The sequence below is a fragment of the Mercenaria mercenaria genome, chromosome 16 (genome assembly GCF_021730395.1).
Source record: "Mercenaria mercenaria strain notata chromosome 16, MADL_Memer_1, whole genome shotgun sequence".
Classification (NCBI taxonomy): domain Eukaryota; kingdom Metazoa; phylum Mollusca; class Bivalvia; order Venerida; family Veneridae; genus Mercenaria; species Mercenaria mercenaria.
Window position 1 is genome coordinate 14646030 of NC_069376.1, and position 23078 is coordinate 14669107.

At 35.3% G+C, this 23078-nt stretch overlaps 1 protein-coding gene across 1 annotated transcript; it reads left to right on the forward strand.

Annotated features, from left to right (window-relative positions):
* The first annotated feature begins 3904 nt into the window (after window positions 1-3904).
* Window positions 3905-11955, forward strand: LOC123541237 (failed axon connections homolog). The gene is made up of 5 exons (XM_053526164.1): window positions 3905-4243; window positions 5565-5697; window positions 7267-7469; window positions 10542-10750; window positions 11575-11955. The coding sequence occupies exons 1-5, from the start codon at window positions 4146-4148 to the stop codon at window positions 11784-11786; spliced, it is 855 nt and encodes a 284-aa protein (XP_053382139.1). The 5' UTR covers window positions 3905-4145; the 3' UTR covers window positions 11787-11955.
* Window positions 11956-23078: the final 11123 nt, after the last annotated feature.

The window sequence follows — 23078 nt, forward strand, 5'->3', positions numbered from 1 at the left end:
CTGACAGTTAAATACCGCCAAAATCATGGCAATTAAAAACGTTATGCCAGTTCATGTGACTGGTACTTTTGTATATAGGTTATAAACAAGTGGTAACATTATTTTATCATAAACTTGCAATCTATGTTATTTGGATATAACTAAAAGTCACAGTTAGAGTATAACGGTAACTTACTTTGAATATTTTTTTTAGATACATATATGAATTTAGAACAAAACATGGTCGATCCCCATTTATTTACGCTCAAGCTGTATCGAACTATTTCTTAAAGGCGCTCGCTACAGTTTTTTTTCGGACGGGTTGATATTTCACCCCAACACCGTGCCAATTTGGTTGTGTTTCTAATCGATGTAGGGTGTCGGCCCAGTACAATTTCTCCTTCTTTGCTGTATACTAGTAAAACAAACACTTTTGGACATGGATTTTGAATTTCACAACAAAAAATGCAGCATCGACAGCTCTGTATTTCTGAAGATTAATACTATTCCAGTCAATATATCACAGAAAAACACCAGCATCAACAATGAACGTTTTTGCTACACATCAAAGTATCTAGTCCATGTTTAAATTTCCCACTGACATCTGTCACAGCCGCCAGTCTGGTGTAGTTTTTTTAATCCTTTCGCACAGAAATGTAGTCCTGAAAAACACACATAAAACAACTGTTAAAGACTTCAGAAATGACAAAAAATGTACACAGTATCAATAAATAAGTTTGGAATTTAACATGTCAAAGTAGGGATGGAAAACTGGGAACTTTAAAATTTTAAAGAACTAGGATACAACGACCCGGAAGGACTTCAATACCGGGGTGACAGCGTAACTCATTGCAGAGTTGGAGCGGTCTTCTGCGCATGCCCGGAAGTCATTCTCTAATGTCGCGTACGGCAAAAATTCGCACATTATTGTATGTTCGCATGCATTTAATGTATAATATGTATAATATACTGAATAAAGGTTCAGGTAAGTATCACCATGGTTACAAAATATATACATTTAAAGTACTTTTAGTTCAAATTGCTTCAATCCGACATATACTGGAGTCTGTAATTTATACCGGCGCTCCAACTTTGCATTGAGTAAAAGCTGTTTCTAATCCCGTACCGTACCCATACCGTACATCCGTATTCGCAAACTATAGATTTTGTTAGGAGAACGGCGGAAAATGTCATCTTCTATGACATCAAAATGCTTCAGAGACACCTTAAAATCCGCTTAATATTAAGAAGTCTGCCGTTTGATAATTTGATATACACTCAACAAAATTCCTAATTGGTCAGTTTATATTGTATTACATTTTTGTTAATAATGCATGTATTCACACGAAATTTCACATACCGACATTTGAATAGATACTGCAGCTAATTATTAATTTATTTTTGGCGACTCACAGCCAAAGTAACCGCATTAGGCGTTTTGACTAACATTACATATTTTGCACGTGCAGGGCATGTGCACCAACATGCACGTGTTCGTTTACACTTTTGGCATTACTGACGAAAGTCCTACTAGAAAAACACATATCATGGTGAAATTGACACGAAAGCAACGCGATCGAGCTGTCGGAATGTTGCTAGCCGGGACACATTTACGACACGTGTGTAATTATTTTTGCAATTTCAAAAGAATTTTGATATATTTGTTTGTAGCTGTTACTTTGATGGTTATTTCCATTTTTAACCTTGTTTCCGTTTACATGAACCGTCAATCGTTGGCTATCTATACCTTCCGCGCTCGTCTGGCAAAATTTAACCCAAGGACAATTAGTGTGACCGATTTTGAATTTTGTTGTAAAATTCCGACAGCCCGGGCGCGTTGCTCTTGTGTCAATTTCACAATGATATGTGTTTTTGTAGTAGGACTTTCGTCAGTAATGCCAAAAGTGTTCACTAACAAGTGCATATTGGTGCGCATGCCCTGCACGTGCAAAATATGCAATACTGACCAAAGCGCCTAATGCGGTTGCGCTGACCGTGAGTCGGCCAAAAATAAATCAATAATTAGCTGCAGTACCTATTCAATTGTCGGTATGTGAAATTTCTTGTAAATACATGCATTATTAACAAAATAGTAATACAATATAAACTAACAAATTAGGAATTTTGTTGAGTGTATCTCTAAGTCATTTGCTAAAGCACTGAAAGAGTATTTCGTATCAACCTGCGTTGTATTAATGCCCGCCACACCCTTCCTCGTTGTAATTTGATTTAAGCTAAATCTAATATGGTGACCCATCAATTTTCTTTTTGTTTTAGATTAGGTAGACATATCTAAATGTATGTGCAGAGTTTGATTACGGTGGGGGGGGGGGGGGGGGGGCGTTCAATATGTAATGTTACTCCATTTGTAGTTCCGTAACCGCTTATCAGTTTTAGATGCGGTTTTCGGCATATTATAGAGCAATTTATTTGCAACACATACAATGCTATATAAATTATAAAAAGTCGATTGATTCAAAGTAAAAATATAATCATTTGAGTGAGGTATACTCGGGTATACTATGCAATTTTATGTCCAAAATACTGAGACTCTAATATGCAATTCCTTGATTTTACTATTCAACAACTAGAACTCCAGTTCATTTTTCAGTTTAAACAGGTAAAACAAATCATGATCTTCACAAAAACATATGAAAACTAAAATTAAAAAGTTTATACCAGTTTTAAATTTAGTGTGTATATTTTTACTCGAAAAATGATAAGGTGAGTACAATAAGCCTCTGCAGTTTTGTCAGGCCCGACAATCATCGTTTAAAGAATTCTTGTATTTTAAGTTGATACTAGTATCTTCATTACCGATTGCGAAACTAGTTCTGACAAATTTGATTAATCGCTCTCAACACCCATTCTAGATTGAATCAACCTCGAGTTTAGATTTTTTAGTTGTGTTGTAAAATTAGAAATGCAATAAATAGTTTAAAACAAAAGCAAACTCATCACAAATTGCTGTACTTCGTAGAAAAATGATAGAATTTTGTGATTTTACACGTCATTCTATTTTCCTGATACTCTGGATGCCCAGGACAAACCTAAATTATAATTATGGTCCAGTATACCTGAACATACCTCACTAAAATGATTATATGTTTACTTTTAACATGCCGATTTTTATAATTTATATAGCATTTTGTTTCCAAAAAATTGCTTTATAATGTGCCGAAAACCGCATCTAAAAATGATAAGCGGTTACGGAACTACATACGGAGTAACATTACATATTGAACACCCCTCGTAAATTTTATTATTTGAAACTCGATAAAATAGCAGAAATACCAACTTTAAATTTACAACAACACCAACTTAAAATTTACAACAACACCAACTTAAAATTTACAACAATATGCAAAAATAGTCCTTGGGTCTGCTTAACAAGTATTCCTTTATTGAAATAGATTTTAGGATTATAGAAATTTTGAAAAATGTTAAAAATAGCACTATATCTAGGGTCAAATTAAATTGAAACAAAGCTGGTGACCTAGTATTTTTATTTCACTTTTCAATACATCATATTAACATGATCTTTTAATACAAAACATTTCATCAAAATATATTATTGAGAAAACAATTACGAAACAGTAGTGAGCGTCCTTAATAAAGCAACAATTTTTTTGTCGAGCAGTCAGCTTAACGGTATTTGTTTTCAATTTAATGACCTGTGACCAAGGTAGTTCACATTTTTATGTAAAATTGGAGAAATTACACGATTAGCATTGTTGGTACACAATCAAGAACATCAAGCTCCCCTGAGTTTTGTCAATAGAAAATCTTTACTAGCAGGTAATTGACTTTTGTGGTAATTGACCACTGCTATCAAAACATCATTATAACTGAATTAAATCAAGTTATTGTGTTAAATGTATACATATAACGTAGCTTAAAATAGATCGACCCGTATACTTGCCACTGCGACTGTTTACATTGTTCCGCTACAACGAAATTAGAGCGGGTATGACAGTCATTTACTATGTAAATTAACGATTGGGTTTCGTGTCCGTTTTACTGAAATAGAAATGAATAAATGACATACAATTTTCTTTGCTTTAATGCTAAAAGGATTCTCATATATGGAGACAGTGTTACTTTTAGAATTGCATAGTTTCAGTTAACGTACTGTCAATTATAATCCAGTCTAAACCGATGCTAATATGAATACCATATTGAACCACAAGAAGAAATTTCTAGCACTGGGTGTGGCTGCAGCAGGAGCAATATACATCAAATGCAAACACAAGACAGCACAAAGGTAAGCATTATAGTTTGTTAATCTTTCATTGAAATATTTCATTTAATTCGGTGCAAATAAACAAATCTCTTGACGTTATCAATGTTGTTGAATTCCGCTTATACATGTGCTCTAGTTGGCAGAAGTGGGTACGTCGCATTATCATTTACCCCCCCCCCCCCCCCCCCCCCCCCCCCCCCCCACCATTCCCCTCACCCGCCATGAACGACTAGAGGAAAGCCAGTCTGCTATGATTTTGCTTTTTTAATTACATGCTTTCAAAGGATCATCTTTTAGATTTTGCTGTATTATATTGTATTGTTTATAATGAGTCTTGGGACTGTGGCTTATGAATGGTACAACACGTTTATAAAGGTTTGATAGATAATGATACATTCTTAAATTAACATAAATTCTAATATCAAATAATAGATGCATGACACTATAAAGCGAACATGTTTACAGAAGTGTTTAAAGTATATAGTAGATAAAATAAGGTAAACTTGAAGTCACTTAAACCCAAATAAAACATTGTCATGTATAATATGACAATAATACGTTTCGATTCGCGTTTCAAGGCTAATAATACATCAAAATGAAACTTAATCTCAAGGGTGAACAAATATTGAATTATATGATTAAGTTGTAAAAGGTGCTAAAAACACACATATTTAAGTCTTTTAAATGATTACACATTTCAATTCCCTGTATAAGTTATAAATTGTTTACATCAGATTTGTTATACATTTATAAGGAATTTGCTATTGATAAAACTGCGCTTAAGAGCACATCCGCTTAAAGGCCTCTAATATAAAACCTGCCATTTACTTGCTTTGATACATCTGTTCTCAACATTGACCGCTATTGTTTTTCAAAAGGTCTTTATAGATAAGCAAGCTGCAGTGACTATTCATACAACACATCGAAAAGAACATCTAAATTAAAGGCTTATAATGCCTTTGTTTAAAATGTGGCTGCCGCATTTTACGTTATGAAAATAAAATAGATATTTGTCCTTAAACATAACTTCCGATAATTATTTTCGAACATATTTGTCATAGGTCTAAACACTGATGGACAAATAGAAGGTTTTATAAATCTATCGTGTTTTAACCTCCCTTTGCGGGTTTAACTGTGAGAAGCACTTGTGCACTATTAAAAGTGTCGCTTATCTAACCATGATTATTATGCACGATATCTATTTGGACAGCTGTTTCATCCGTTTTTAACATGAATCAAACTTTAAGTACAATCCCTAAAAAATGTAGAATAAAGATAAGAGATGGGCAGTATTTTGTTTATATTTTAATGTTTACAATAATATGATTTAATTATTATACAGAGTATGTGGCGTCGACTATCCAAACGATACTGTTATTCTTCACACATATGGTCGAATGAAATTCATCCCTAACCTAGATCCTTTCTCAATGAAGCTAGAGACGTACCTGAGGATTAATCAAATCCCATACCAAGTAATGTATAAAGTTTGTTTATTTTTAAAAAGGGCATGCCTTGTTTTGTAATCTAGGAATTTTAACAAAGACTGCAAATATTGAAGCTTATGATCCAAACTTAAACAGTTAGCATTAAGCCGAAAACATTGTGTAAAAGTATCTGTTAATTCCACTACTCCTTTGCTACCATTTAAATCCGACAAAACAAGAAGTACTAGTAGTCGCATTCTCTGTCTTTTTTGCAAATATAATTAAGCGGTAAAAACACAGAGACAGTCTAATATCTAAACACCAATGGTTTCTGCCACAACACAAGCACGAAAACAGGCGGCAAATTTTCTACTCAGATACGCATTTGGCAGATTAAAGTATTTCTGGGAGGGGGTCGTGCTTATTATGACAGATATAAATATCCATAAATTCTTTACAAAATTAACTTAAATGAAAAAAATAAATGTGTAAAGTTAGAAATGAATCCATCTTCATTTTCAATAAAATCTTAATAAATGTAATTGATTTACAAGAAGTTACTGTTATTATATTATTTTACGTGCAATACCCTCAAATTAATAATAAGCTATAAAAAAACCCAAAAACAAACAAAAGAAAAACGCAAACTCCCATTGGACCGAAGCATATATGTGTGACCAATGGTTGGACTACTTACATCCTGCCGTTTGTGTATATATTCTGCTTTCCGGCTTCTTGTACTAGACATTATTATATTTGGGAGGCATAATAATCAAAAACAATAGAGGTGTAGTTCCTAGCCAAAAATAGTGTTAAATTATGACATTTTGTGTGTTAAGACAAAACTATTATTTGCAATACGACACACACATGTATACAATTCAACTGGACTATAAAGAAGATGTTGAAATTTTGTTACAACATTACTTTGTTAATTGGTTTTGCATTTAGCGTTGTGTTTCGTAAGTATTTCTGTTTTGTAACAGTGGGTAGTAATCTGTAACTACCAGGTTCTCAACACAAATTAATGATGGAGAACTTATTTGCCGTAGAATTGATTTCACGAGCACATGGTTCGTAGATATACGCTCTCAATACTTAACTAAATGGTAGACTATATAGACATAATATCATCACGCTGATATACAGATCCATTTTGGAACCAAAACTCAGTTCAAGCCAATGCTAGCCCGTCGGATATTAATGACTTAAATGTTGATGCGGCTTCGTTACATGTGCCATAGTTACAATAATTGACCTTTTTCACAGTTATTTCATATTGATTTCATGTCTCTTTACGTAAATCTCCAGGTGCAATATGACCGGTCAATATTTCACTTACGTTTTCTAAACTTATACGTCAATCACTACATTAAAAAATCGAACGTGGGGCAAAATGTGACTGTTTGATAAGTAAAACCGCAATAATTGATTTATTATGTCATGTAATAAATCACTTATTGAATGGCTTACCACCCAATTGTCGAAACTATTGGGCCTAGGTCATTTGATTATTTTTAAAAGATGTTGCTGGTTTTAAGGGTTATATTTCATTTTCATGGCAGTTTAAGTACGTAAAATAAAAAAAATATTCGGAACGCTTTATATACTTCACAGATAGATGAAAATCATGAAAATGGACCTAAGAGTAAATCATGCATACCTTGGATAGAATACAATGGTAAAAGAATGGCGGATACGCAGGTCATTATAAAGTACTTATCAGAATCCTTGAAAAAAGATCTGAATAAACATCTAACTGCGACTGATAAAGAAAAGTCCTCTGAGATACAGAAATTGCTGGAAGAACGCACATATTGGTAGGTCCATCGTACATATTGTGATATTCTAGCTTTGATGATGAAGGAAGACCACAAGTGCCGCTCCGTGAATAGCACAATCGTGCATTATTTCATCACGAGCAGGCAACAGGTTAGAACCACTCACTTTCCGTAAGCAAGCTTGATGGCTTCCTTATATGAAGAATTTAACGCCACGAGTGGAGCTCGAACCCACATCGAAGAGGGACAAGTGAGTTAAAGTCAGCGACCTTAACCACTCGGCCACGGAGGCCCCTAAGACATTTTTATACATTTCCATTGAACAAAACGTTTAAATCTAAATCAAATTTTTGACAAGCTGCAAGAGGTAAAAGTAGTTTCAGTAGCTGCGTTCTTGTTCTCTGTATAAACATTTTACGAGTACAGGTACGCAGAAACTTGTTGCTGCACGTGTTCTGTTAACTGTTCTTCATTTCAGAGTGATCTACCTGTTAAATGGTCATTTCTTTCGATATGAACTGTCATTTTCGATGGTTCGTACTCTGGACTCCATTCTTTTATTCAAGAGTAAGCTGCCACTTAGTTGTGCGTGCTCTGTTTTCCATCCTTCTTTTCAGATTAAACTATCATTTACGGTGGAACGTACTCTATATATTCGGTATTTGTTCCCGAATTAACTGCTATTTACGGTGTTACATATTCCTCATTCTTTCGCTTTTGTCCGAGTTAACTGCCATTTACGGTGGTACGTGAACGAATATTTACGGTTATAACGTGTCCTTTTGCATTGTAACAGTTCTTCATTTTCGGGCAGATTTCTGATTTTTTTTGTTCCATTTTATTATCTCTAAAACTGATGCAGATATTGTATATTGAATCGAAACTTCACATATGTCTTCGATGTTGTAATGTTAGGTGATAGTATCGAGTCTCATAGCTCTAACCCTAACTCTAACATTGACACGCATTTTAGCCAAATTATGCCCATTTTTGGACTTAGAAAATCCTGGTTAAAGTTTCGCATGCAAGTAAATTCAAACTATAACTTATTTGATCTTTTTCTTGATCAAATACCAACTTCACTGTGTCAAGTCCCATTACTCTGATATGTATTTTAGGCAAATTATGCCCCTTTTTGGCTTAGAAAATTCTGGCTAAAGTTTTATGTGCAAAACAAAATTAATGCAGATAACAAATTGCTTTATATGCTTATTTGCAGTTATAAAACTATTTGATTGCATCAAATCCCATACCTCTTGTATGTATTTTGACCAAATCATGTTCCCTTTAGAACTTTATAGGTTAAATTTTGTATGCAAGTTACAGTCTCTATAACTAATGGAGATATTTGATTGAAACGCTGTTGATAATTTAACATTTAGGGTAAAATTCCAGCTTCTGGGAAAATTATTCGAATAGTCGAGCACTGGTTATCTTACGGAAAGCTCCTGTTTTGTCTTCAAGTTGAACTATGTTTACGATGGAAAATGTTATCCGTCTTCTATTTCAGGGTGACTCACCATCAACAGCGGAATGTGTTTTAGTATACATACTGTCATTTCAGAGTCAATTTCCATTTTTTGTGGAACGTGTTTTCTATCCGTCCTGTAATTTCAAAATACATTTCCGTTTACGGTGGAATTTGTTCTTTAATTCCTGTAATTTCAGGGTCAATTTCAGTTTACTGTATAACATGTTCTACTATTCGTCCTTTCATTTAAAGTCCATTCCCGTTCATGTCAGGATGTTCCGGTATCCATCCTGTTATTTCAGCGTCAATTTCCATTTACTGTGGAATGCGTTTTACTATCCGTTATCTTATTTCAAAGTCAATTTCCGTTTACTTCGGAATGTGTTCTACAATTCCTGTAATTACAGGGTCATTTTCCGTTTTGAGCGAAACGTATTCTGTTATCCGCCTTGTCATTTCAAAGTCAACTTTGTTTACGAAGGAAAGCGTTCTACTATTCGTCCTGTCAATTCTTAGTCAAATTCGTTTACGGAGGAAAGTGTCCTATTATCCGACTTATAATTTATGGGTCAATTTCCGTTTACAGTGGAACGTGTCATTTCAATGTCAATTTCGTTCGCGGAAGAAAGTATTCTATTATCTCTCCATGGTATTTCAAGATCAATCTCTTTACGTAGGAAACTGTTCTGTTATACGATATGTCATTTCAAGGTCCACTTCGTTTACGGAGGAAAGTTTCTACGATCCAACCTGTCTTTACCGGATCAATTTTCGTTAACGGAGCCATTTCGAGGTCAGTTTCTGTTTACGGTGCAACGTGGTCTGTCATTTCATGGTCAATTTTCGTTTACGGTTGAACGTGTTCTTTTATCCGTCCTGTCATTTCATGGTCAATTTCCGCCTACGGCAGAACGTGTTTTTTTATCCGGCCTGTCATTTCAGGGTAAATATCTGTTTACTACAGAACGTGTTCTTTTATTGGCCTGTCATTTAAGGGTCAATTTCCGTTAACATCAGATCGTATTTTGTTATCTGTCCTGCCATTTCACATTCAAATTCTGTTTAAGGTGGATCGCGTTCTGCTATCCGTGCTGTCATGTCAAGGTCAATTTTCGTTTACGATGGAACGCTTTCTGTAACCCGACATGTTATTTCAGGGTCAGTTTCCTTTTAAGGTGGAACGTGTTCTGTTATCCGTCCGGTCATTTCACGGTCTGATTCCGTTTATGGCGGAACGTGCTCCGTTATCTCTCGTCAATTCACAGTCAAATACCGTTTACCGTGGAACGTTTTCTGTTATCCTTCCTGTCATTTCTCGTTCAGTTTCTGCTTACGGTTGAACGAGTTCTGTTATCCGTCCTGTCATTTCAGGGTCAATTTCTATTTACGACGCAACGTTTTCTACTATCCGTCCTGTCATTTCCTGATCAACTTCAATTACGATGTAACGTGTCCTACTGTCCAACCTGCCATTTAAGTTATATTATCATTTACGGCGGAGCGTGCTCTGCTTTCCGTCCTGTCATTTAAATTTTACCACCATTTACATTGGTAAGTATTCTGCTGTTCGTTCTGTCATTTAGTTTGGAAATTGTTCTGTAATTTCTCCTTTCATGTTTTGACAGTCTTTTCTATTTTAGGGTGAACTATTACTTACGTTGGTATGTTTTTTGGGACGACATAATCGTAAACTTGTTCGATTGTCCTGAAATAATCAACAAGCTTATTAGAGGACCAGCGAGATGGTACGAGAAGAGACTATTAAAAGAATCTGATATCGGTTGCCATAGTGACGAGCAGGTTCAAAATATGTTGGTAGAAGATCTGAGGAAGTTTGCCGATATGCTTGGTAAGCTTGAAGTTAAAACAAATCTAGGCTTAAATAGCGTTATTAAGTAAGTGTTTTATATGAAAAAGAAATTACTGAAGCAAAATTAAGTAATGTTGAACCTATATATATTTAAAAAAAACGTGGTTCATCAAAAATATGTACTACTACTACATGGTAAAAGATTCGTTACTCATACATCGTGCTTTTCATAATTTAGTGCATAAAAACGGATATCAACACGATCCGAAGACCCAAAAATTGTAATGTTTATAGGTGACAATTTTCTAGAAAAATTTGAATGTTAATGTAATATTACATGCGAACCTTTTGTAAATTTTTCTTATATATATAATCAATATTATATTGTGATGTTAACAATTGATTTTTTTTCTAAAACGTAAAAGTAATTTTTACGGGTGAATATGTTCTTTGTATGTATATATAACGGTGTAAATGCCAGCCAGTCGCAGCCTTTCACTAAAATACTTTATCTCTAGAAGAATACTTTAAATGTATAAAATACACAACAAATGTATTAAACTTTAATAAATATATTTGCTGAAACTTACGTCTACAGCTACTTTCATAATAAAATATCATGTTGTAATGGTTGATTTTGAAGAATACGCCAGTTTCTTTCAGAGATATATGTATGCAGTGTGCACTTTTTCAAAACAAATGCATAGTACTGTGAAAACACAAAACTTGTTTATTTTATGTTTACATACATATTATGAATAATTATTCATGTTTACAAATATGAAATTCTGTTCTAATATATCCCCAAAACGTGTGACCAAAAAAATTGTCCAATAAACGTTACATTTTTTATTCAATAACAGGGAACAAGAAGTTCGTCATGGGTGACGAGATAAGTGAGGTGGATTGCTCTGCCTTTGGTATTCTTTCACATGTGAGATGGTGTCTACCAGCAGAATGCCCAGGGCACCAACTGTTGACAGGTAAAACGGTGTTTCTACTCTTTCCAGTGTTTCGGAGTTACAAAATGCATTTATATATCGACAGAATAGATAAATATTTAAACAGATTTTGATTTGACTGAAACCTGTAACCTGCATAACAATAAAATTTGTTATGTATCTGTAGGCATGTAAATTAAATTAAGTTTGTTGACCTCGACACAATCGCCCTAAGCCGCTCTAGTTTCGATCACTGATCTATATGTCAATGCTGTCATGTTAGGTGGATGGTAACTATACATTAGGCTTCAAATTATTAAATAAGTATCCGAATTAGGAGACAGCGAAGTGTAACATTTTTTTTGTGTACGGCGAAAACCGTTACTTTAGATTTTTACGGGTAAAGTCCCGGCAGCTGGTTTCCAGGACAGAAGCGTACATTTACGGGGAGACTGTAACTTTTGCATACGGTATAGTAGTTACAGTATTGGCCCGTAACTTTACGGAACTGTCCTGGAAACCAGCTGCCGGGACTTTTCCCGTAATATTTTACGGTATTTTTTTACAGTGTAGAATCGAGTATAGCCGGATCACGCAGCTCGGTACGCTCTATATGTAATACCGGGAGTGGAGTTTTACAGTGTTGTTTTCAGCGCTTTTTCAGTCAAATTATGTACTATTTGTTTATAAATCTATCAACTGTTTGTTTCACTACGATGTTTCTTTGACATCAAAGTTGTACCTTCTCGTTCTCGCACTGTTCGTGATCCGAAAACACCGCCAGATTCTTTATTAGATCCACATTTAATAACCGGCGTTCCGCAGCTGTAACGTAATTAATCGTATTAGCATTTTGTGGCCCTTTTATGCTTCCGTATACATACATACTGACGGGATGAACCCTGTGCGTGCCCCCTAACTATCGACCAATCCATAGGTGACTTTCGTTTTTAAGTTTGGCGACTTTCATTTTCTTTACTTCCGGAAATAACTGAAGGTCGAGTGATGTCATTTTCTGTGATGTCAAAAACATATATATATATATATGCCTGGAGAGATTGTATAAAATTGTGAGGCTATCCCAAGGATAAGATTAAAGTATCTTCATAATTACAGTCGATATTGACTGGCACTTATAAATTATCTACAATATTTTCGGGTGTTTTCGTTTGTTTACGCAATATTCACATTCTAAAAATGAGCCGCGCCATGAGAAAAAAAAACATAGTAGCTTTGCGACCAGCATGGATCCAAAATAGCCTGCGCATCCGCGCAGTCTGATCAGGATCAATGCTGTTCGCTTTCAAAGCATTTTGCAATTAGAAAAAATAAAGTAAGCGAACAGCATGGGCCAAGAGTGCGCGGATGCAAAGCTATTATGCTGGTTTTCTCATGGTGTGGCTCAAACATATCTTATTTTCTAACAAAATCTACTAAGGAAGCCAATGACACAGTGGTGAAGTAGACAGTTTTTATGACTTTCACATACGTTACTACAGGTTCGAAGTAACTTCAGACCATTTTTTCAAAATTCTATAAAATGTAATGTCGTCGACATTACTTTTATTCTTACATTATTTCATATAACATATTTCACGAATTTGAAATGTTTTCTCTTGTAAAATTTATTTTCAGGAAACGCTGGTAACAAGAGATTTAGTTTTCAAAGCTTTGTCGGGTTAGGCAATTACAATCCCTCGGCAGATGTTATAACAGGAAAAACATGCGTTATCCCTTTATTATAACCTCAACGACAAAATGAAAGCATTTGTTGTTACTGTTGCTGTTGAACTCAACTGTTGTCAAACACTGACAACTGAACACACACTATATCATGAAAATGAAATAAAAAATAAAAGTAGTTATAATAAGACAAACATTCATTGGACTATGATAGTTTAAGAAACGTCACGCTAAAATAAAATGGCAAAATGAGTGTATCTTGTTGCAAAGTACTTCTCTAGCAAGTAGCGCCATCTGCGTGATTAAGGTAATAGACACGTGATGACATTTGACAATTGTCGCTCGATTCCGTATTCTCCGAATGCAATTTCGGCATCATTCGGCTGCTTACGTAGTTTATACGAGCAACCATCAGCAAAATGCCGAAATCTCTTACGGAAAATACGTTACTTTACGGAAATTACCGAATGTCAGTGCGGATCTATTGAATTTGCCAGCAACTTTACATTTGTCACGTACAAGAACAGGCCGTACCCTTGACATTGGATACCGTTCAGCAAGTTTGTCTTGCCAGTTGGATTTCTGGAACAATATAACAAAAATGAGGAAAATCACGTGACCTGGAGAGTTCCTTCAAAAGAACACATTTCTTTGTTCAGTCTAAAACTGTTCAGTTATCCTAATTATTTATATACAGAAAATTCGAAAGTGGTTTGTCTGTTGTACAGGATAATAGTCAGTAATTCGGTCTAAAATATGCTTCCTTGGTGTAGTCGAAAGAAGTCCATAATAAATAGATCCTGATTTTTCCATTTTTGCGAATATTCGTGTAGAACGACAGCTTTATCACCCTTTTTCACTACTAGAATACATTCTGCATAAAATGAGACGGTTTTCATGTTCATACACCCCACATGGCAAATTTTGCAGATCGAAAGCGGAAGTAGGTGTTTATTGCGCGGACGAGAGCAAATATGCGCCATTTTTTAGGGTAGCAGACCACAACTATCTGGCATTTCACTAGGAACTACATAACCCCCTATTTTCTTTTCATTTTTCCGTTAATTTGTGACAGAACTTTCGTGAAAAATAGGAGTAGGAAAAAAGATGTTCTCTAAAGATACGTAAAGACGACCTGAAGTTGTCGTTTTTATATGAAACAAAGAAGGATATGAATAACTGACCTTTAACCTATAAAAGCTAAAAATAAGACTTTTCTTGAAACACATCGCAGTTCGTCTTAATAGTCATAAATAGGTTGTATATGATATCAAAGGGTGTTTCCAATGCACAATAATAATGAAATTTGAAAAAAAAAAATTGAATTTTAACTAAATTTTGAGTAGATGCGCCTATTTCAGCAGCGACTTCTGGGATTGAAAAGCCAAAATTTTATCTCCAAAAATGTCAGAAAATGCGCAAAATGCATCATTCTGGGTTTTATTCATGACGGAATGATGAATGGTATTTCAGAATCCCAGTGAAAAATAATGCAAACAAATGAAACGTTTACCAAAATATACGATATAGGACCATAGGACCAGAATTTAGCCCAGTAAATATGTAGTGGGTGGCTTCTATTAAATGTCTATATATTTCTCTAAAATCTCGAAATTTCACAATGAAACTTGCCAGTATGTTTGGAATTACATCTTTCGTGAAAATAGAGATGAAAATGGTGTGAAATTTGATAAGAAAAAAATTCTTATGGAAAGAGGATTCCTTGGAAGAATTAGCTGTATATATCAGTTGTTTTGCAGGAAAGCGATAAAACAAACTTAAAAATGTTCAAACACACTTTCCTCCGTAGAATTAAAACACATCCGCATGATTATATCTGATAAAAGATATTTACGAAAAAAAGGAACTGATGTAGACATTTCTTTGATGCATAAAACGAACGTTTTAACAAACATTTTGATCATATCCTTCAAAAGCTACACATTTTTTAAATTCATGTTTTTTTTTTATTTCTAAAAGCAATCGGTTAATATATCATTTCGTTGTTGTTTTTTTTTTCTCGAAGTATTTTTGGGTTGCAGTGTTAAAATCTGAAGAAAATCTACTACAATGTACTTTACTATTCATTATTACAAATATAATCTGAAAAGTAGATCCCTCGGAAGCACCGAGAACAAGACAAATAGTGAAAATTGCAGACTCGGTTTGATTGAGTCTGTTCATGGGCATTAATGGAAAAAGCAACACTGCCCACGCCCTCTAGCACCGGCTTAAGCAGTATTCAATCTTCAAATCTAAATGAGTTGAAATCAATGATCCCGAAGGACCAGAAAATATAACAACACTGAGATGAAGTCGGGGCGACTTTTTACGGCCGCCACACAGCACTTAACACCCGCTGCTGTGAAGTAAATATAATCTGAAAAGTAGATCCCTCGGAAGTACCGAGAACAAGACAAATAATGAACATTGCAGACTCGGTTTGATTGAGTAGACATACTTGTAACTTAGATTAATTTAGAATTTTCCGTTTTTATTTCATGCTTTTCAGTGAAATACTGATATTAATCAGTTAAAAAATGAGTTTCACGCAGTGCTGTTACTCTTTTCTCCATCGTTTCCAGAAATGGTCAAGAAGCATGTATCGTAATTGCTGCAGAATGTTCGTCAAATCTGTATGGGTTTTCAAAGTCGAAGGCAGTGGTGTTATACGAAAGTGGCGTAAGTGTCTGGCCGCAGAAAAGAGATGACTGCGTCAATGGGTCCACGTCTCCGACGCTTAAGGTTAGAGACCACCAATTGTTTTCCCATATACTTACAATACGGCGTGTACGGCCTTCCATACATCGAAACATGTATATCTAATTACAAGTTTTGCAAGAACTACCTTAGTTCTACCAAAATATCGGACAAAACATATGAATAGTGATACTTTATTTAAGTAATTTTCGTGTGAATGAGATGACCCCCTGTTTACATCATTGATATGGCGGGAGAAATTCGTTTGATAAAACTTCTTTTCAAAACACATAAAATGTAGCAAATTTTGTCAAAATGTACAACAAGAGATCACAGAGTGATCTTGGCGCCCACCAATGTGCCATTTTTGAGTGTTCCAAATTTCAAGACTTTATGACTAGCACTAGATCAATTTCAAGGAAAACGTTCTTTGTACACAAAACTATGCATGTGCATCAAGTTTGAAGGCTGTAGTTTGAGAAATTTGAAAGTAGGTAACTAGGTCAATCTTAAGATCAAAGTTTATTTCGGTACACAAAACTATGCAAGTGGTCCAAACTTGAAGGCTGTAGCTTGAGAAATGTGAAAGTAGGTCACTAGGTCAAAATCAAGGTCAAATTTCACTTCACAACACAAATCTATGCATGTGGTCCAAATTTGAAGCCTGTATCTTCAAAAATGTGAAAGTAGGTCACTAGGTCAATGTCAAGGTCAAAGTTTGTTTTGGTCCACAATCCTATGCATGTGGTCTAAATTTGAAGCCTGTAGCTACAGAAATGTGAAAGTAGGTCACTAGGTCAATCTTGAGGTCAAAGTTCATTTCGGTACACAAAACTATGCAAGTGGTCCAAATTTGAAGGCTGTAGCTTGAGAAATGTGGAAGTAGGTCACTAGGTCAAAATAAAGGTCAAATTTTATTTCGAAATACAGAACTATGCATGTGGTCCAAATTTGAAGCCTGTACCTTCAAAAATGTGAAAGTAGGTCACTAGGTCAATGTAAAGGTCAAAGTTTGTTTCGGTACACAAAACCATGCATGTGGTCCAAATTTGAAGGCTGTAGCTTGAGAAATGTGAAAGTAGGTCACTAGGTCAAAATCAAGGTCAAATTGTATTTCGGAATACAGAACTATGCATGTGGTCCAAATTTGAAGCCTGTACCTTCAAAAATGTGAAAGTAGGTCACTAGGTCAATGTAAAGGTCAAAGTTTGTTTCGGTACATAAAACAATGCATGTGGTCCAAATTTGAAGGCTGTAGCTTGAGAAATGTGAAAGTAGGTCACTGGGTCAAAATCAAGGTCAAATTTCATTTCGGAACACGAAACTATGCATGTGGTCCAAATTTGAAGCCTGTACCTTCAAAAGTGTGAAAGTAGGTCACTAGGTCAATGTCAAGGTCAAAGTTTTTTTCAGTGCACAAAACTATGCATGTGGTCCAAATTTGAAGGTTGTAGCTACAGAAATGTGAAAGTAGGTCACTAGGTCAAAATCAAGGTCAACTCATGTCAAGGTTCATCTTGCCACTCAAAACCATACATGTGGTCCAAATTTGAATGTTGTAGGTTATTGACAAGAAGTTTTTAAAAGCTTTTCCCTATATATGTCTATATGAACAATGTGACCCCCAGGGCGGGGCCATATTTGACCCTAGGGGGATAATTTTAACAAACTTGGTAGAGAACCACTAGATGGTGCTACATTACAAATATCAAAGCCCTAGGCTTTGTGGTTTGGACAAGAAGATTTTCAAAGTTTTTCCCTATATAAGTCTATGTAAACCATGTGACCCCCGGGGCGGGGCCATATTTGACCCTAGGGGGATAATTTGAACAAACTTAGTAAAAGACCACTAGATGATGTCACATACAAAATATCAAAGCCCTAGGCCCTGTGATTTTGGACAAGAGGTTTTTCAAAGTTTTTCCCTATATAAGTCTATATAAACCATGTGACCCCCGGGGCGGGGCCATATTAGACCCATGGGAAATAATTTGAATCTTCTTGGTAGAGGACCACTAGATGATGCTTCATACCAAATATCAAAGCCCTAGGCTCTGTGGGTTTGGACAAGAAGATTTTTAAAGTTTTTCCCTATATAAATCTATGTAAATTATAGAAATAAACAAAGGGCCATAACTTACTAAAAAATTGTTGAACCAGTCTGATTTTCTGGGGGACACAACTAGGGTACCAATACATCATTCTGACAAAGTTTGGTCAAAATCCCCCTGGTAGTTTCTGAGGAGATGCGATAACGAGAAATTGTTAACGGAAGGACGGACGGACGGACGGACGCCGGACCACGGACGCAGAGTGATTTGAATAGCCCACCATCTGATGATGGTGGGCTAATAAAATACTGTAAATGCAGTGAAAATATATCAATTTTGAAAAAATAATCACTTCCTGGGTTTGTTTACATGACTGACCAATCAGAACGCACAGACGTTACCTTATTCCCAGGTATACGCTTACCTCATTCCCAGTAAGTTCCCTGTACTTTTTTGAATTGGTGGTCTCTGACCTTAATGACACCTAAGTTAGTGGTCTGTTGCTAAGCAAAATTCCGCTCTCCGTGACGACCGTTTAAGTTGTTTCCATGGTGATGAGGGAGCATCCTAGAACTTTATTCAGCGCTATTTTTGTGAAACGTATTATTCACTCCTACAATCTTCCATGCAGTGGTGCTCGGTTGGGAATGGAAATTCATTCTGTTCCTTTTCTGCTTAAGGTAAAGGTCCATGTTTCGGAGGAAAAAGTTCGAATGTCATTAAATCATAGAAAGAAAGCATTGTTTTACTTGAACATTTAACAGCGCATGAAACATTTATTCATAACTTTATCATGACATCACAGTACATTAGGGGTTCTAACTGACCAATCAGAGAGCTGCATTTTCAAGTACCTGCCAGTTTCCACTTGGGTATAACAAAGTATATTTACAATGAACATATAGTGACTTTAGAAACAAATATCACAGCATTTTAGAAATCAAATTAAGATTTTTCACTGCTCATGTCCCAGATGATGCTACAAACGACAAAACTTTGAAGTTTCATTGAAATATCATATCGATTTAATAGCTTTATTTTAGTTAAAAGTTTGAGATTTTACACAGGGAGTCTATGATAATTAAGTCCGAGTAAAATGTAATCAATACCCAAGTGAAATAAGTATCATTCCACAATGTTTTGGACATGTTAAAATTATGAATATTATTCTACAAAACCATTGTCAATTTACAGACATATATAAGTTGAATTCTGGAAAGAAGCTGCATGAAGGGGCCACACTTCTGGACAGTTCAGCGCCTTTAAAAACTCAATATTTTTTAAAAGCTGTTACACGTCTTCGTTTGCAACATCGTTTGAATGTTTAAACTTTACATAACTAGGTAAACATCGTTTTTGACAATTGTTTACATTTATTTCTTTACAAATGACATTCTTATTTAAAGGGGGACAACTCATTACGAATATTTTAAGCATCCAACTCTGTGGGACAGAACAGTAAAATATGTATTGGACAGATAAGTTGTGTGTCAAGATGCTGTTCATTCGTTTAAAAACAATTGTTTTGTGATATACTGCTAAACCTTAATGTTTCTCTGACTTGAGTTGAGAAGAAAATAATTCCCAAGTTCTCTGACATAGCAAGTAAACGTTTTAGCACTTTCTGACATCTTAAGGTGTGACTCAGTGCCCACGATGTTCGTTCCAATGGTAACATTAATTTGGTTCAAAATATCACTGTTATCTACTGAAACATGAACCGTTTTATATTTTAGTGTTTGTGTATAATAACCAAGTTGAACTTATCAACAGAAACGGAAAAATAGGTATTACAAATTATACTTTCACTTTCTATTACTCTATTACCTTGAAGCCAGCTATATTCTGGAAATTATCAGTTACCATAATTCGCGGTAACTGGCTCTCTGTGGTAATTTATCCATCATCTTGCATTATTAAAACAAGGAAGAATTTCCAACAGGTAAAGCCACGTTCCAAAAACGCAGCCTCAGAAAGGCACACACAAACAACACTTGCAAACTATACACACACAAGGACAAATGAAGGAGAAAACAAACAAATACAGGAACACAGTTGGGCACCGCCTTAGAACGGTCAGTGACAAAACCATCCCTGGGGAGTTCAAACTGGTTTATGGGGCACCCTAACCTCATTCTTACCCCCATCATGTTCCAAAGTCAAAAGGCAGTGTAAATTAAAGTTATCCCCGTCAGGTGAAACCCTTACATACGTAAAGGCAACAGAAGGCACTTATTGTGCTATTTTTTACCTGTCAAATCTGCATACATTATACACTCTGTGCGTTCGATATTATAACATTCAGCCCAACCTCGGTGCTATCAGTACATTTATTTATTTATTTTGCAGGATTTAACGTTGCACCGACACAATTATATGTCATATGGCGACTTTCCAGCTTTGATAGTGGAGGAAGACCCCAGGAGCCCCTCCGTGCATTATTTCATCACGAGCGTGCACCTGGATAGAACCACCGACCTTCCGTAAGCCAGCTGGATGGCTTCCTCACATGAATAACTCAACGCCCCGAGTGAGGCTCGAACCAATATCGATGAGGGACAAGTGATTTGAAGTCAGCGACCTTAACCACTCGGCCATGAAGTAAATTTTGGTTAAGTGTCTAAATGTCATTATTAGCACTGTAAGTGAAGCCCCTACTCGTTGTTCGTATCGATGGCTCAGTGGTTACAACACATGACTTTTATGCGGGGAAATTGCTGGTTCGAGTCCAAAAGTGAGAACATTTTCTTTTTTTTTTTTATTTATTTACTGGTTTATATGTTTTAAATTACAAAGGGACACGTGAAAATCAAAATTCACGGGTTTCACGGTAACATGTGTTTCGTACTGAAATTATAGCGATCGAAACTGAATCTTGAATAAAACTTGTTTTAATTAATACCTATGAAATTGTAATACATGTATACTGAAATCAACCGTGAATAAAAATGATATTAAAGAAAAGAAATTTAAAAAAGAGATAAAAATGAAAGAAATAGTTGTAAATATACACTGGAGGAAATGTTAGATTACCTTAGATTCGAAAATTTTGGGCATGGACAGTCTTACTTGTAGCGAGTCGCAGTTTTGCACTTCCCTTATGAGCAGAATCAGGTTGGCCAATTTATAAATTGCGTGCATGTTTTGTGCTTTAAATTAATGGCAAGATCAGGATTCTCATACAAAAATAAAGAAAGTTATCAAAACGAAAGCTTTATACCATCCATTAAAAAAACATGCCAAAATCATCAATTTTACACCTTTTGAACAGCCTGCAATGATCCCGCTGCAAGAACAATGCCAAATTATTGACTTTCAAATTTCCATGCAAGTTCTTACTGAACTTCAGGTTATAAACGGAATGGGGGCCCATCCAGCTAGCTTTTTCACAAAATAGCGGAAATGTTCTGAGTACCAATCAACAAGCACAGATACCTTTCGTGATTTGAATTTTTCCACGAAAATGTGTCTCATTATTTAAATTCATAAAAAGCTAGCAGCAGTTAGTTTTACAATTGACATCAGAATTTTACATATAACGGCTGTATAAATTTTCTAAAGAATTAACAATCATTACCTCTCACCATATTTTACAGACATCCGAAATCACGAAGTTCTAATTATTACAAATATTGAGTATACATACTTTGATACTGCACTGCATACATATTTATTCCATACATTGCTACCATAATCACCCTTTATTTCTTCAATGAAATAATCGACTGAAAGTGAGCAATGCGATCAAGTTGCGACCACTGGCGCCAGATCAGAAAGAAAATGCCTCTGTACATGTTATACCCTACCCCTAGGTATTCTATAAGAACCATGGTCGTGAACGGGAAAATATACTAACCCATTTCAATCGCGTATTTCATACCTAAAACACGCACTTCAGTAAATGTGTTCTATTGATATTAAACAAGTGGTAATTTATCTTCCGTTGTGTACCGGTCACATTGCTTCAATACTTCTTATCTTAGAAAAACAACGTGTAGTTTACAGTTTTTTCAAAGGTACACAAAAAACTTGCTTGAACTTCCCTGGTGAAGTTCCGGTCTAGATTACAGACACACTCTGATTGGCTGATGTGAAAATGTATGTCAGTCGTCATTTTACTACATGTGTACGCTAAAATGTTTATATGCAGCATAAATGTGCAAAATGAATTAAATAAACAGAATAGATGTATACCAATGTATGATTTCAAATTCAAAATCATATACAAGATGAATTTCATTCATCATTTCGAGTCTTATCGTAAAACTGTGAATATATTGCATTCTGTTTTTGTTTGTTTACATTTCGCTTAACATGTGCACACTGCCGTGACCTCTAGACCGGATGTTCATTAGGGGAGTTCACGCAAGTTTTTTCTGTAACGTTGACTAAAGCATAAAATATATGGAGCATCTCTGCAATATGGAATATTGAGACAATTTGACTGGTGCACGATGGAAGATAAATTATCGCTTGTTTAATATCAATAGTACACATTTACTGAACTGCGTGTTTTAGGTATGAAATACGCGATTGAAATGGGTTAGTATATTTTCCCGTTCATGACCATGGTTCTTATAGAATACCTAGGGGTAGGGTATAACATGTACAGAGGCATTTTCTTTCTGATCTGGCGCCAGTGGTTGCGACTACTAAACCATTCAAATAGCTCTGAACCAAACAGACTTATTCCCCTTACATTACATTTGCAGGTCCTGTTTAGCTTTGCCGATACTGTCTTTATCAACTATTTATCTCTATAATACTTCAGAAACATTTACCTCATCCGAGTGATATCAACAACATATTATTTCGTTACTGTGAGTGAGAACACAATTGTTTTTGCAGCAAAACTTTGTTAACCTTGGATAATACTGAACGTTGGCGCAAAATGGTTGCATGCATGAGCCTGAACATAGAAATTACTTGATACAACTATGTTATTGTTTTGTTTGTTTTGGGTTTAACGCCGTTTTTCAACAGTATCTCAGT